General features: G+C 57.4%; 5 protein-coding genes and 2 non-coding genes across 7 annotated transcripts; 5 read left to right on the plus strand and 2 right to left on the minus strand.

Moving 5' to 3' along the window:
- Window positions 1-906: 906 nt before the first annotated feature.
- MYCTH_2050031 (uncharacterized protein) lies at window positions 907-1,831 on the plus strand (the record flags this gene model as incomplete). Its single annotated transcript, XM_003659782.1, has 5 exons — window positions 907-948; window positions 1,045-1,079; window positions 1,153-1,274; window positions 1,332-1,508; window positions 1,593-1,831. 5 exons carry the CDS (start codon window positions 907-909, stop codon window positions 1,829-1,831), a joined length of 615 nt encoding a protein of 204 aa, XP_003659830.1.
- MYCTH_2297296 (uncharacterized protein) lies at window positions 1,795-3,323 on the minus strand. Its single transcript, XM_003659783.1, has 3 exons — window positions 2,914-3,323; window positions 1,967-2,773; window positions 1,795-1,887 (listed from the first exon to the last, which is right to left on the minus strand). Exons 1-2 carry the CDS (start codon window positions 3,115-3,117, stop codon window positions 1,970-1,972), a joined length of 1,008 nt encoding a protein of 335 aa, XP_003659831.1. The 5' UTR covers window positions 3,118-3,323; the 3' UTR covers window positions 1,795-1,887; window positions 1,967-1,969.
- An 88-nt stretch (window positions 3,324-3,411) lies between these two features.
- On the plus strand, window positions 3,412-4,398 carry MYCTH_2297299 (uncharacterized protein). Its single transcript, XM_003659784.1, has 2 exons — window positions 3,412-3,708; window positions 3,789-4,398. The coding sequence occupies exons 1-2, from the start codon at window positions 3,628-3,630 to the stop codon at window positions 3,921-3,923; spliced, it is 216 nt and encodes a 71-aa protein (XP_003659832.1). The 5' UTR covers window positions 3,412-3,627; the 3' UTR covers window positions 3,924-4,398.
- Window positions 4,399-4,450: 52 nt separating this feature from the next.
- Window positions 4,451-7,496, minus strand: MYCTH_64095 (uncharacterized protein; the record flags this gene model as incomplete). Its single annotated transcript, XM_003659785.1, has 1 exon — window positions 4,451-7,496. The coding sequence occupies one exon, from the start codon at window positions 7,494-7,496 to the stop codon at window positions 4,635-4,637; it is 2,862 nt and encodes a 953-aa protein (XP_003659833.1). The 3' UTR covers window positions 4,451-4,634.
- Window positions 7,497-11,005: 3,509 nt separating this feature from the next.
- On the plus strand, window positions 11,006-12,215 carry MYCTH_44230 (tyrosinase-like protein; the record flags this gene model as incomplete). Its single annotated transcript, XM_003659786.1, has 4 exons — window positions 11,006-11,170; window positions 11,285-11,493; window positions 11,580-11,796; window positions 11,961-12,215. Coding segments are annotated over 4 exons (846 nt in total), but the record flags the coding sequence as incomplete, so codon positions are not given.
- Window positions 12,216-13,194: 979 nt separating this feature from the next.
- On the plus strand, window positions 13,195-13,285 carry MYCTH_t11. The gene has a single exon. It is a non-coding gene; the product is annotated as a tRNA-Pro (tRNA).
- A 284-nt stretch (window positions 13,286-13,569) lies between these two features.
- Window positions 13,570-13,657, plus strand: MYCTH_t12. The gene has a single exon. It is a non-coding gene; the product is annotated as a tRNA-Tyr (tRNA).
- The last annotated feature ends 411 nt before the right edge of the window (window positions 13,658-14,068 follow it).

Genomic DNA, 14,068 nt, shown 5'->3' on the forward strand with positions numbered 1-14,068 from the left:
CCCAGTGTTCCATTTAACGGCAGGATGTGCATCGGCAGTCTTATTCTAAGTCGCTTGCAATTAAGCGTGGAAAATATCCTGTTTCATGAGGCTTATATCCTGCTTCTCAGAAGCATTTACCGGGATCTCTCCTAGCCGGAACCGAGCTTGATGCTTCCGTCCCGAGACGCTCATGGGCGAAGTGCCAGGTGATGCTGTGGAAACCTTTGGTCTGTTTGGCGCTTGGCTGGGAAGGACAATGCCAGGGTGTTGTGTATCAAGCAGGTACTGTACATATCGAGGAAGCTACATATGTATGTACATCATAGCTACCTGACTTATACAGCAACAATTTTAGGCCCCTAATGTACTCCCGATATGCAGGTACAAAGAAGCCCTAGCTCTCGAACAGCTGAATTGCATCGCGGACAACAGGACCGTGCCGAAACCCGAGGTACAGTACATACAATTCTGCACCTGATCCCGTGACCCAGACTTGGGTCCGACGGTGTTGCACAGGAAAAAAAACGAAAGACTGCAGAATTCAGAGGCTAGCTGGCGCGAGTCGGTACTGGGACCTACGGCACAAGACAGCAGGGCGGGACCGCCAGCGCATCGACAGGGGAAGCGACGATGCGGGTGAGCTGGCGTGCAGAAAGAGGCTCCGGTCCCTGGCAACCGCCGGATTTCACTGGATGACGGCCCCGGGACCCACTGCGGTAGTTCTGACGCCCGGCACCGCGGATCCTGTGCCGGGGATGGGCTCGGTGTCAAGGGTCCACTATCCACACTAACGCAACAGGGACCACGGGACCCGCTCAAGCTTCTCTCTAATCTCGCAGAAGCATTGATTACGGAGTTGAAAGAGGCAACTTACACCACCCGCACACAAAACCGAGATTCTGGATCGCCTGCGCGCACAACATCATGTCGGAAGGGCGAGCCAGAGTCATATCCACTGAGCCTCTCGTAAGTCAATATGTCTTGGGGATTTCGGCCCAGATCCAGCCGGCAGATAGAGATCACACCCGAGACTAACCACTTTTGGCGCAACACCATAATCAGGCCGCCAGCGAGGCGGTGTGGACAAAGCTGGTCAAGTGAGTGAGATGACAGAAACCGCCATCCAACCTTGGATGACCAGTTCGCGAAAGGTGCCTGACAACCATTCAGAAAAACATATAAAGACCCCAACGGGGTAACGCGGACATGGGAGTCCGCCGAGCGAACCACTCGGCCGAAGAACAGCGATATCGACGGCGTCGGCATCGTCGCCATCTTGGAGAAGGAGACAGGTAGATGAGACCACCGCTTCGACGCAGCTGACTCCCCGAGCCAACCAAGCACAACAGGGCCCGAGATTGTCCTCCAGAAGCAGTACCGTCCGCCGTTGGACAAGATCGTCATTGAGCTGCCTGCAGGCCTCATCGACGAGGGAGAGACGGCCGAGCAGGCGGCGGTCCGGGAGCTCAAGGAGGAGACGGGATACGTGGCCGAGCCCCTCGAGACGTCGCCCGTCATGTTCAACGGTGAGTCGGGCAGCCAGCCACCTGAACCATCCCCGGTCCTTCCCCCCCATCCCCCAGCCGCCCTGACCATCCGGATGCCTTTAGATCCCGGATTTTGCAACACCAATCTCCGCATGGTCCACGTCACGGTGGACATGAGCCTGCCGGCGAACCAAGATCTCAAGCCCGAGCTCGAGGAAAACGAGTTCATTGAGGTGTTTCACGTCAAGCTCGCGGACTTGTGGAGCGCGTGCATCAAGCTCGAGGCCGAAGGGTACGCTATCGACGCACGGATAGCCAACCTCGCCGAGGGTATCGAGATCGCCAAGAAGTTCAAGCTTTAACTGCCAGCCAATCTTGAGCAACGCCGTGGCGCCAACGAATTAGGTTGGTGTTAGGACTGCCAGAGTTAGAGGAATAAGAGGATGGATAGAGAAAACCAGAAGAGACCAACCGAACGAAATAGAGAGCACGCTCACACCCTAGATCTTGCCCTCCCTCCTCAAGCCCTCCCAGAGTGCCACCGCGGCCAGGCACTTGGCGTCCTTCGCTCCCTCCTTCCACAAATCCCGCATCCTCACCAACTTGAGCGTGATCCTCTCCCCTTGGTCCCTCAGGCCCGTCAGCTTGCCCGACCACTGGGCCAGCTGCTCCCTGGGGACCCGTCGCTCGTGCATGTAGATCGGGATGTACTCGTCGCACCCGCCAGCGCTGGGATACACGGCGCGGGGGAGCAGCCGGTGGTCCTCTCCGCCGACGGCTCCTCCTCCTCCTCCTCCTCCTACTCCCTCCCCCGCGCCGCCGACCCCCCCCGCCAAATCGCTCAGGCAGACGAGCTCGTGCTCGCCGATGACGAGGCCCAGCTCCTCCTCCATCTCGCGCGCCGCCTGGCCCGCGAACGTGCCGCCCTCGTCCACCATGCCCGCCGGCAGCTCCGCGAACCCCAGGCTGCCGGCGGCGACGCGCGGCTGCACCGTCAGGAGCACGCGCCGCTCCGCGTCGACGTCTGCGGCGTCGTCGGGTACGAGCAGGACCAGCATCGCGACCGACGGCCCGCGCAGGAACACGGCCCCCGGCAGGGTCTCGCCCGCGCCGTTGGCGACGCGCGACGTCAGCTTGACGAAGCCCAGCCGCGGCGCCGAGCCGCCGCCCTTGCCCTTGCCGGTGCCGAACAGGTCGTAGGACTGGACGGTGACGGAGCGCAGCGCGTACGGGTCTCGGTGGAACGGGTGGTCCGGGCGGGAGTGCTGGGCCGCGAGCGAGGTCTGAAGAGTCGCAAGCCAGTTCTGTTGTTGCTCGGTTACCCGTACGGTACGGTAACCCCCGTAACGTACATACCTTGGTGGTTAGTATGAGAGACGTGGGGACAATTGTGTAAATGTTGACGGAGAGGTAAGGGGGGAGGGAGGGGGGGGGGGTTCGGTACCGCGAAGGGGCGGAAGCTCAAGAGCTGCGACTGGGACAGACCCTCAGGGAGGGAGATGGGGATGTGGTACTCGGGGTGTTGGAAAGTGGACATTTTGGAACTCGTAGGAGCCCACGCGGACCGGGAGGCGAATGGCGATGACGAGGTCCAGGCGCGGAAGAGGGTGGTTCTGCTTTGGTAGAGCGCCGCAAGGATGACGGGCATGATGAGCAGGGTCAGATACCGACCTCGCATCCCCGACGCGGTTTACACTCGGTATCTTTTTGGGTGGGCCCCCCTCCCGGACGGAATGTGTTAGGCCTCGATCCGATCAATTAATTGAATTGGAACGAAATGTTTCCGCGCCGGTTGCGGCAACTGACGTCAATCTGTGGCTCCTCAACCGTTTTGCTACTGCGGGGCCGGCCGCAGCGGGGTTCGGTGCCTGTGCTTGGCGCCGAGCGAACTCCATTTTGTGTGTCCTCCACATTTTGTTGCAAGTTTGACAATCCGCTTGCCCACAGTTCTCCGACATGACGTTTCAACACCAACGCAAAAGATGGATGACGTCACGTAAGATAGCTCCGCGATGGCTTATATGAATCGTATTTCCCTCCGCTTCACGAGAGCAGTGTCAATCGTAAAATCACGAGACGGATCACCTAAAAAGTACCTTGAGTTCATTGTATTCGAAAAAGCATCCAGCTACCAAACAACATTACCAACACCGTCATCATGCCTCGCCCAGGAGACAGCACTTCACACAATGCCGTTGAAGCTGGCCACGATATCATTCACGGCGCCGGCCCAGAAGAAGTATGTATCGATTGCATACTTGGCACCTTTACAACGCCGTACTTCCCATCCCAGTCATCTAATTAACACATCTTTGGTAGTCAACTCGCGTCAGCCGCGCGGACAAGACAGCGCCTCTTCCCGAGCATTCCAAGGGTGCGGGGATCCAGAGTAAGCCCGCAGGCGCGGGACACAGCCAAGGGAAGAACCAGGGCGGCAGGGGCAGCAAAAACTGAAGGCGCTGAAGTACGTGAGGATAATACCTTAGGGAAAGAAAGGCCTGGGGCCTGGGATTACAGGACTGTGTATGATGAGATGACACGAATACAAGAATGAAATCATGAAAGCTCTGGCAAGTCTTCTCTTCCGCCAGGCCGGGGATACAGCATATATGTTTGAGTCACAACCTTCCCTTTGTGTTCCGGATTATTACGACTGAGCTCTTGGCCGCCGTAGCTTTTCGTCGGAACCCAGCGAGAGGTATGTACCTCCACCTGGAAGCATGCACTTCCCCATGCTGTGTTCCCGGAATTCCAGGCAATTGGATTTTTGTCTGCCTTGGGCTTCAGGGATTTTTGAGGAGTGGAGAAACACTCTCGCCATAATTACCTGCCCATCCAACATGAGGAAGGGACACTCAGAAATGGGCTATTCCTTCCAGAGACACGATCAGCGATGCCAAAAATTTTAGGAGCAGCTACATACCTATCTTTTCTTTTTAGCAATTGGGTTTTTTTTTCTTGCATTCTGATGGAAAAAAATATTACTTCACCAACTCAGATTCCTACAGCATTTCCTGATTATTGTAGGGTGGTACTTCCTTCGGCTCACCACACACACAAACACACACAGATAAACCCACACCACATCAAACAAAAAAAGAAAAAAAGGCCAAGGGGGAAAAAGAAACGTTATTAGCTAAGTTATGAAGAAGATATTACAGCAATCTAATCCTCAAGACTATCACCGATGTAGGCCAGGTTCTGGATGCTGGCGAGCCCGTACTGGGCAAAGTCGTTTGTGGCAAGCCAGGCGGCCTCGTCGACGGGGTGGAGGACGGCGCTGCCCTGGACGCGGGTCGAGACGAACTCCTGCGACTCCGGGATGCCGTCGCCGGTGCGGAAGGCGTCCCAGGCGCGGGCGGCGACGGTCGCGTTGTACTCGGGGCCGGCGGCGACGGCGTAGTAGGCGGCGAGGCGGGAGTGGGCCTGGCGGAGGCTGACGCCCGAGAAGGCGGCGCCGTAGCGGGCGCGCTGCTCCTCGGCGGTGGCGCCGTAGTAGTAGGCGTAGTCGAGCCAGGCGGCCCGGAAGCCCGCGGGCGCCTCGTCGCCCCAGTACTCGAGCAGCTCCGAGACGACCTCGGGCATGCCGAAGACGGCGTTGAGGTGCGAGATGGCCACGACGCCCTCGTTGGCCGGGTCCGCCGGCGGCGGCAGCAGCGTCCCGTTCTCGATCACGTACGAGCCCGAGCCGGTGACGAAGCCGTTCCTGAGCGCCGCGATGCCCGCCGCCGTGCCCTCCAGCTTCCTCCTGGCCTCCTCCCACCGCGGGCCCCGGCGCTCCCACTCGATCAGCCAGCCGGCCGCCAGCGCCGCCCAGTCGGTGCCCAGGCCGAAGGTCACGGGCGCGCCCGGGGACGGCTTCCAGCCGTCGGTGCGCACCTTGCGCTGCGGGTCGAGGATGCCGTACGTCTTGTCGGCGTCGAGGGTGTGCTCGAGCAGCTCGCCGGTGCGCTCGTCGCCGCCGGAGAGGTAGAAGAAGTACTTGCGGTACTGCGGCTGCGAGATGCGCGCCTGCTTGGCGCTGTCGGCCCAGTGCGCCACCCCGTGCCGCGTGCCCAGGCCCTTCCAGTCGCCGATGTGGTACGAGTCGACCTCGCCCGTGTGCCGCGTCAGCGCCTCCGCGAACCGGTACACGTCCGCCCGCCCCGTCCGCAGGAAGTACTGCCACACGAACAGGTCCGGCGACAGCTCCGAGTTGTCCCACGCGTACCCGCCCACGTCGTACCGCCACTGGTGCCGGTCCGCGTCGTACGTGTGCATCACGTCGCCGTGGTCGAGGAAGCCGTACCACCGCCGCGCCTCCACCTCCTTCTGGTAGTGCCGCACCAGGAAGTCCAGGTTGGTCTCGATCTTGGCCCGGGCCCGGGCGCCGGGCGAGGACGAGGACGAGGCGGCCGCGTTACCGTCGTCGTCGTTCTCGGGCAGGGCCCAGTACGACCCGAGCGCCTTGGTCTCCCGGATGTACCCCGGCGATGCGGCCAGCGCGGGCGGCACCTGGGCGAGGGCGTTTCGCTCGGCCAGCTCGTCGCTGGGCGGCGTGGCCTCGAAGGCGAACAGGAAGACCTCGCTGGTCCGGGCGATGCCGTACGGGGTGTCGAAGCCGCCCTCGTAGTCCTCGTACGTGATCTCGAGCGCGTCCAGCTGCTTCTCGTACGTGTCCTGGCCCATGCCGTCGTGGTACGGCCGCAGGTCGAGCGGCTCCGCCTCGGGGCTGTACAGCCAGAGCGTGATCTGCCCCTCGTCGTCGGACGCGGCGCCCGAGACGTCCAGGCCGGTCGGGTAGCGCTTCCAGAAATCCCGCAGGGCCACGGCCAGCCCGCCCCGGGTGGCGCCGCCCAGGTAGGCGAGCCCGCCCGCCCGGGTGCCGCCGGGGATCTTGACCCAGCTCTGGCCGGCCTTGGTCCGCTTCTTGAGGGTGAAGCCGTCGGGCGAGAGCTGGCTCAGCCGGTAGTCGTTCCAGGCGGGGATCCACCGCAGCCGGCTGCTCACCCGCGTGTCCCACGTCGACTCGGCCGGGAGGGCCTTGCCCTCGATCTGGGCCGTCCGGACGGCGGCGCCCGGGTCGCGCCGGAGACCGGTGATGCCCTTGACGGCCTCGTTCAGGAAGCCGCCGTCGGTCCCGGCCAGGCGCACGTGGCGGTTGTACAGCTCCTCCCCTCCCAGCGGGACCCGGAACTGGATGCCGAGGCCCGAGATGAAGTCCCGGTCGTACCGGCCGTCGAAGGTGATGCTGTGCACCAGCCGGATGGCGTCCGAGTCGGCGTAGAGATAGAAGCGCACGACGAACGGCAGCCAGTCGCCGTGGGCGGAAGAAGAAGAGCCCTTCGCGATGGCCGTGTGGTTGCCGCGCACCGTGACGAGCGCGCGGACCGAGTCATTGTTGTTGTTGTCCTTGCCGTCGTTCTTGCTGACCGTGACCTCCTCGATCTTACTCTCGAACTTGTATCGCTCGATCTTCGCATCCGCCCGGTCATCGGCGGTCTCCGGGACCCCGTCCTGGCTGTAGAGCACCAGTCTGCCGTCCTTGCCGACGGTCTTCCCCCCAGAGGTCTTGATTGAGCTGACCAGGTACCGCCCTTGCTTGGGGAAGGAGACGGTGATCTTGCCCGTGTCGACCGTCACTTCTTTGCTGCCGTCCTTCACGGACAGCTTGGTAGTCTGGTTCGGGCGCTTCCGCTCGCGGTTGTGATTCCGCTTGGAGACGGGCGTGGCCTCGATGGTGTACTCGTCGGCGACCTTGTCGGTTCTCGGGATGGCGTGCGCCGACCACTTGATGGAGCCGTCGCGCCAGTAGCCGGTGACCCATGACTGGAGCGGAAGCGGGTTTTGCCCGTCCGAGATCTGGAAGTCGACCTCGCCGGGCCGGTACTTGCCCTGCGGCCAGGGCAGGCCAAAGGTGGTACCGAGGTTCTGGGACGGGGCGTCGCCGATCCAGCTGACCTTGACACTGCTGGAGGAGCTGTTGTTGAGCGGAGCGGCGCGCCCGAGAACGCCCAGGAGGGCGAGGAGACAAGTGGCTCGCGCCATGTCGAAGCTGAGGCGGGCGAAGCCGACTAGGACTCAGTCGAATTGGCCCTGCTCTTCAAGCTGCTTGCTCCGAGTTGAGTGGGTGGTAGGCAGGTAGGTAGGTAGGCAAGGGAACCTAGTAGTGCCCTCTAGAGAGATTCGGAGTAGAGTAGGACGGGCAACTTGGTCGGCTCCTTATCAAATATTTTCTCAACGGTCGGGAACCGCCTGGCCAAAGCACGCCTTCTTCTTCGGCATGACGATGTTGCGAGTAGCGGTTGAGCCATCGTTAGCAGTGTAACCGTAACAAGGGCTTCATCCGGTCGGCCTGTAACTCCGGATTTCGCAATCCCGGGGATTGGCGGGCGACGGGCGCAAACGGCCGTGCTCGGTCTAATTTCATAGCGAACTCGAGCACCGGGTGTACTAGTAAGTCACGAACGTAGGAAGCGCTATGCCAAAGAAAGCCCATTCTCCAGGGTACTACCTAGCGAAGTGGGAGTTTCTTGAAGGAATCAGGTTTGCCGATCATGGCGTAATTCTTCCGTTAAGAGAGCAATTGGTTCGGGTTATGAATAATTAACGCGAGAATTACCAGAGCGAATGCGGGGAATGTCGTGCCGGAAAATCCGCCGAACCAACAGCCAACCTAGGTGATTATAACTTCGCAGCAAACTCCTTGATCGCGCCCTTTACAGAGAGAGCGCAGAAACCCGTACTCCAGGCCTTTAATTACCACTCCCGAAACCCTTCTACTTTTTTTCTTCTGTTTCCTTCCGTTTTGAATTCTTTCCTTTTTTTCTTTATATTTTCTTCTGGCCTCCAAAGGTTGGGTTTCAACGAGAAGGGCACTGGCTGAATTGCGAAGGCCTCGTCATTGCCGTTGAGAGGAATTGAAATCAAAGACCACACTGGAGTCGTCAACCCAAACACGTTCAGCCTACCCCGGTCCTCGAGTGGGCGATCTATTTAATTAGCGATTTGATTCGATATACACGTCGTAAATAGGGGTGCCTTCCAAACTAGACTACCTGAAGGGTTCGCAATATCCCACAAGACCGCGCGATCTGTTGAGACTGTTGCTTGTCGTACCCATTGAACTCGAATGGCCGAATCACATCCGGTCCGGCCCGGGCGGGATGACAGGTGCGGGACCCAGAGAGCGAGTAGCCATGGCGAACCGTGCATGCTACAGTCCGTTGCATCTAGGTAGTTACATAGTATATCCCAAATGTTTGAGATATCTCACCTGCACAGCCACAGCGGCAGCTGCAGAACAACCCCTTTCTCGATTCTTCACTGTACTGGGATGCTTATATCCGTATGGATTACCTACTACGTATCCGTATATTCTGTACGCAGGTTGGTACGGAATGTGTAATCCATACAGAGTACTGTGCATCCTTTGCAGCACGGATCACAAAAAACGACATGATGGCCTTGGCGGCTCGGTCCTTACCCCTGGATCACACGACGGATGCACCCAAGCCACCTCTGTCAGGAAGGTACCCCGTCACCAACGTTGCTCGCTTCGCTAACCGAATGCCAGGATACCTGGCCAGCTGCTACGCAGTAACTAGCGTACATACATAGTTACTCCGAACTACGTGCTATGTAGTGTTGTATTCCATAAGTACCGTATGTACATAGTACGTACCCGAGTGTAATCCGTACTCCGTACTGTATCTCGTACTACCGTACTCAGTTCCATCGGAGAAAAGATCGATTCCTAAAAGGGAAACAGGCAAGGATATTGCCTTACTGTGTACGGAGTACTGTGTAAAGAAATGGATGGATGCAAGGCACTTACAAGAAGCAAGTATCCGTACATGCCTGTGGTTTGTGATCCTTCTGTACATCAGACATACCTGAAGTGCATTGCTGACTTGGACTTCTTTTCTGCTCAAGAACTGTGTTTACTGTTGCAGTGCTTGATTCATGTTCCATGGAGAAGCAGTTGTTTGGTTCGGAATTAATTATTATTTTCGGAAACAAGGGCAAAAGCCACGTTTTGCCCACTTTTTTCACCCCAACTTCACGGTCAAAGTGCACCCTAGTGTAGTTCCACTAGTGTCAATGTGGTGGTCCTGCCATCGCGTCCATGGACCCCTGGTCGGCAGGCCCCACGAGGCAAAGACCGTCGGGAAACATTCACCCCTACCGATCGGAGTGCAGCCGAGAGGCGCTGAAGAGAACCATTGATGGATTCTTGACAGGGGGGGAGGGGGGAAACGCCCTACTTGGCATGCCACCAGTTGCTCCAGCAGGACCTTCCCGGTCTGTAAGCGACACAAACCAACGTCAGGGACGGGGTGGGTTCATCATGCCATGGTTGTTATAATAACTTAAGCCAAGGTACCACCAAGGAGACTCCGCGACTCCGGTGTCTTCTCTCCTCGGCCGGCATTCGTCACACTCACTCACTGATGGCGCGTGAGTGGCCCGAGGGTCTTTGGTCGTTGGTTTCCATCAAAAAGACATCTCTTCGCCAACTCGGGAGTCGAGTTCGTTTTCGAACTCACTCGCCCCCTCGTCGCTCGCTCAACCTCTGTTTATCGTCGCTCGCTTTTCCCTGGGCGATCCGGTTTGGCATTCGCTCTCTCTCGGCCTGCCGTCTAATCATCGCCTGTTGTCATTCAAGTATTTTTTTTGTGTGTGTGTGTGTTTCACATATACCGCTATACAAGACAATGCAGCTTTCTTTGTTGAGTACCGGAGCGCTGCTCCTCGAAGTTGGGACCAGTCATGCGGTAAAGACGGTCGTGATTACCGCTACCACGACCGTCTGCCCCCTTTCTACACGCGTCTGTCATGGGTCGTCAATGATCTCGCAGTCTACGAATGCGCCGTGCTCGGAGTCTACGGGTATAACGGGTTCGCAATCTACGGCTGTAACGATCCCGCAGTCTACGGACATTATTAGTTCGCAATTTTCGCAATTCACGGACACCACGAGTTCGCTGTCTACGGGTGTGGCGTGCTCGTCGTCTCCGTGTCCCTCAAACTCGCAGTCTACAGGCACAACGAGTTTCGAGTCTACGGGGACGACTATCTCTCAGCCTACGGCTGTAACGAACTCGTCGTCTACCTGTCTCACAAGCTCGCAGTCTACCGATGCACCGAGCTCGGAGTCTACGGGCATTACAATTTCTCAATCTACGGGTGTAACGAGCTCGCAGTCTATGAGTACACCGACTTCCAAGTCTACGGCTGTACCGAGCTCCCAATCTGCTCGGGTCTCGACGACATCATCTTCGGCCAAGCCCTCGTCCACTACGGAAACACGTCCTGAACCCACCCTGCCCAATCGAGCTTATCCCGCCGACATTGTCGACAAGCTCCGAGACTCAGGTGTGGACAAGCTCAAGGAGTACCTCAAGAGCAATCCCTCGAATACAGGCTGCACGCTCGAGAACGCGTCTATCCGCCGCGAATGGTAAGCCACCCACCCCCCCTGCTTCTCGAACAGTAATTACGTTCCGTCGAGACGAGAGAAACCAAGGCTAACAAGAGGCACCTCCGGAGCAAACAGGTCCGACCTCTCCGTCGCCGAGCGAGAGGAGTACATTGCCGCCGTCAAGTGCCTGCAGTCGGCGAGCCCCAAGTCTTCCAAACAGCAAGTCCCGGGCGCGCGTAGCCGCTTCGACGACTTTGTGGCCACGCACATTAACCAGACCGACTCGATCCATTACACGGTACGTATTCGGCCTTGCGTACTTCCCATCCTTTCTCTACGTATCTATCTCCCTTGTCCAGTTAGCGAGCCCGTCATATGTTTGAGACTGACTTCGCATGTCCCTCGATTCAAGGCGAACTTCCTCTCGTGGCACCGATACTACGTGTGGGCATACGAGAAGGCCCTCCGCGAGGAGTGCGGCTACACCGGCTTCCAGCCGTACTGGAACTGGGACCGGTACGCAGCCGACCCGGCCAACTCGCCCCTGTTCAGCGGCAACTCGTCCAGCCTGAGCGGAAACTCGGTCAACGGCGGTTGTGTCACCACGGGCCCTTTCGCCGAGTAAGTTCTTTGCTCCTCTTCCCCCCATAAGGGGTGGCCAGATAATTATTCAGACATTGCTAACCGGGCCTCTCCCTTCGCTTCAGCATGAAAGTCAACCTCGGCCCCGGGGCCTCTCTCGCCTACAACCCGCGCTGCCTGAAGCGCAACATCAGCAAGAGCTACGCGGCCATGACCACGGCCGACAAGACGTATGCGCTCATCACGGGTAGCGCCGACATTGCCCGCTTCCAGGACACCATGCAGGCCGTCCCTGGCGTGCATGCCGGCGGCCACTTTACCATCGGCGGCGACCCTGGCGGCGTAAGTTGGATTTTTGATTCTCCGACCCTTCCCCCCCCCCCCCCCCAAAAAAAAAAAAAAAACCAACCCTCCTTTCTTTTCTCAGAAAGAGAAGAGCCCTTTTATTTTTTTCCCTCTGTCGCCTGGCCCAGCTGACACGAGTTCTCTCTTGGGAACAACGACAGGACGTCTACTCGTCGCCGGGCGACCCGGCCTTCTGGCTGCACCACGCCATGATCGACCGCGTCTGGTGGATCTGGCAGACGCACGGCCTGCCCGGCCGGCTGTCCGAGGTGGCCGGTTCCGTCGCCGGCTCCAGCCGCCCGGGCTCCGGCAAGGACCTCGTCAACCTGGGCGTCAACGGCCCCGCCGTCGCCATCGAGAACCTGCTCAACACCGTGGGCGGCCTGGACGGCAAGATGTGCTACATCTACCTCTGAGGGGGGTTGGGAAGGGTTGTAGGACTTTGTTGAAGATCTCTCTCCAGTTGATCCGGGAAACGGGAGAAAGAAACAAAGGCGCCGCATGTAGAGAACATGGGCACGTCAAGTTCGCCTCGCCGTCTTCCGGGCCACGGAGCCGCACGCACTCCGCTTTGCATGCTCCTGGTTTGGTGATGTCTATGTAGGTAGTTGGTACTCTCGTAATAGCTAAATCTAATGTGCCACATTCTGTGGAACAAGAGAGGCTTTTGCCTCTCTTTGGACAGCCATTCGATTGCTGGGTTGAAACTAAGAGTTGCTTGAAACATAATTAGCAAACCCACTACTAGCATTGCACCAAAACTTTATGAACTAGCGCGTCGAAGCATTAAACCGAGACAGAAATTGCGTGATACAAACGAAGAAGACTAGCCCTATGTAAAGTTGTCAAGTATACTTAATTTCTTTATCTTTCGATTGCCTAAGACAAGACATAAAATATTAATAGTTTGATTCGCCAACATGCTCCAAACTCTTGGCTATGCCAACCTCGAGGCAAAACCTTAAGTAAACTCCCTGTTTTCATGTTGTTTCCAAAAAGCACAACAATGGCTCTCTGTCACTTATGTATAATTAGGTACGTATCGAAGCTGAAATATTACATTACCGAGTTGCCCTGTCTGGAAGAAGAGAAACCCAATGCTCTTCCACAACCTGTACTTGGATTTACGATGACGAGATAGAATTGCCTTGGTCAAAGCTGCAAGTGCTCGATCAAAGAAACCTGTTTACAAGAGCTATGCACATAGATTGGTGCCTGTACTTGCCTTCGGAACTTGGCAAGTCCAAACAGACAGCAACTCCACTGTTCGATTCCGGGCAATCCAGACGACTTCCAGTTCTCTTCGTCATTTTCTTTGCTATTCTTGTTCGTCACGGATCCCACCTGCTTGGCACATGGAGGCAAGTCACGATTACTAGCAACAACACATATCAAGGGCCGCTGGTCTAGTGGTATGATTCTCGCTTAGGGCTCACCCTACGGCAACGTTTGCGAGAGGTCCCGGGTTCGATCCCCGGGTGGCCCCGATGGTCACCTTCTCTTTTGCCGGTGCAACTTTGCGCACTCTTTCACAGCGAAGGGGGCGTACGGAGAAGCACTCGGCGAATTCCTTGTTTAAATCTTTCCTTTTTCCGGGGCTCAATATGTGCTTCTGTCCTGCATGGACGATGGAAGCCGTACGAGAGAAAACGGAGCAACGAATTTTCGTCTCCGACAACCTCCACCCTTTTGCGCCACGACTCGCGCGACTCCACGCAACCCTCAGGAGCTCAAATAGCGATACTTGATGAAAATAATTCAGAATTTAAGCCCCTTGTGGTGTAGTTGGCTATCACGTTCGGCTGTAAAGGAATTTATTGATACCGAAAGGTCACCGGCTCGATTCCGGTCGAGGGGACAATTTCACTTTTGCCACGCTGCCATTTTTGTTCTACCATCATTTCAACCATGGGACACTCGATGACATTGGAAACGTAGAAAGTCTGTCAAGTCCGTCATTCCATTGTGTGGCCAGCGTGGCTGGCTCTTGTTTTGTATATATGTATGTACAGGGGAATCAACGACACGCTCAGCAGGCACTACCCGCAGGAAACCTGCCGCAGACCTATTTTGGCTTTTGTAATACATGACCACCATTTCCTGTTGTCACAGGTTCAGAGCGGCGCTTTGCAAAGGGAGGAGTGGGGGGGGGAGGAGAGAGAAAAACCACAAAGGAGAAAGGGAACCATCCGTACAAGCAAAACCGGACAAGCGCCAAATAGACGGCCGGTCGTGAGTTGAACCGGAACAGCGGAGACAACCATTCCTT

This window comes from Thermothelomyces thermophilus, chromosome 1 (genome assembly GCF_000226095.1).
Source record: "Thermothelomyces thermophilus ATCC 42464 chromosome 1, complete sequence".
NCBI lineage: Eukaryota > Fungi > Ascomycota > Sordariomycetes > Sordariales > Chaetomiaceae > Thermothelomyces > Thermothelomyces thermophilus.

Bases quoted from the DNA above. Each gene is read 5' to 3' on its own strand.
- MYCTH_2297299 (XM_003659784.1), top strand. From the start codon at position 3,628: ATGCCTCGCCCAGGAGACAGCACTTCACACAATGCCGTTGAAGCTGGC. The intron at 3,709-3,788 runs GTATGTATCGAT...CATCTTTGGTAG, and splicing joins ACGGCGCCGGCCCAGAAGAA to TCAACTCGCGTCAGCCGCGC.
- MYCTH_2297296 (XM_003659783.1), bottom strand. From the start codon at position 3,117: ATGCCCGTCATCCTTGCGGCGCTCTACCAAAGCAGAACCACCCTCTTC. The intron at 2,774-2,913 runs GTACCGAACCCC...GAGCAACAACAG, and splicing joins TGAGCTTCCGCCCCTTCGCG to AACTGGCTTGCGACTCTTCA.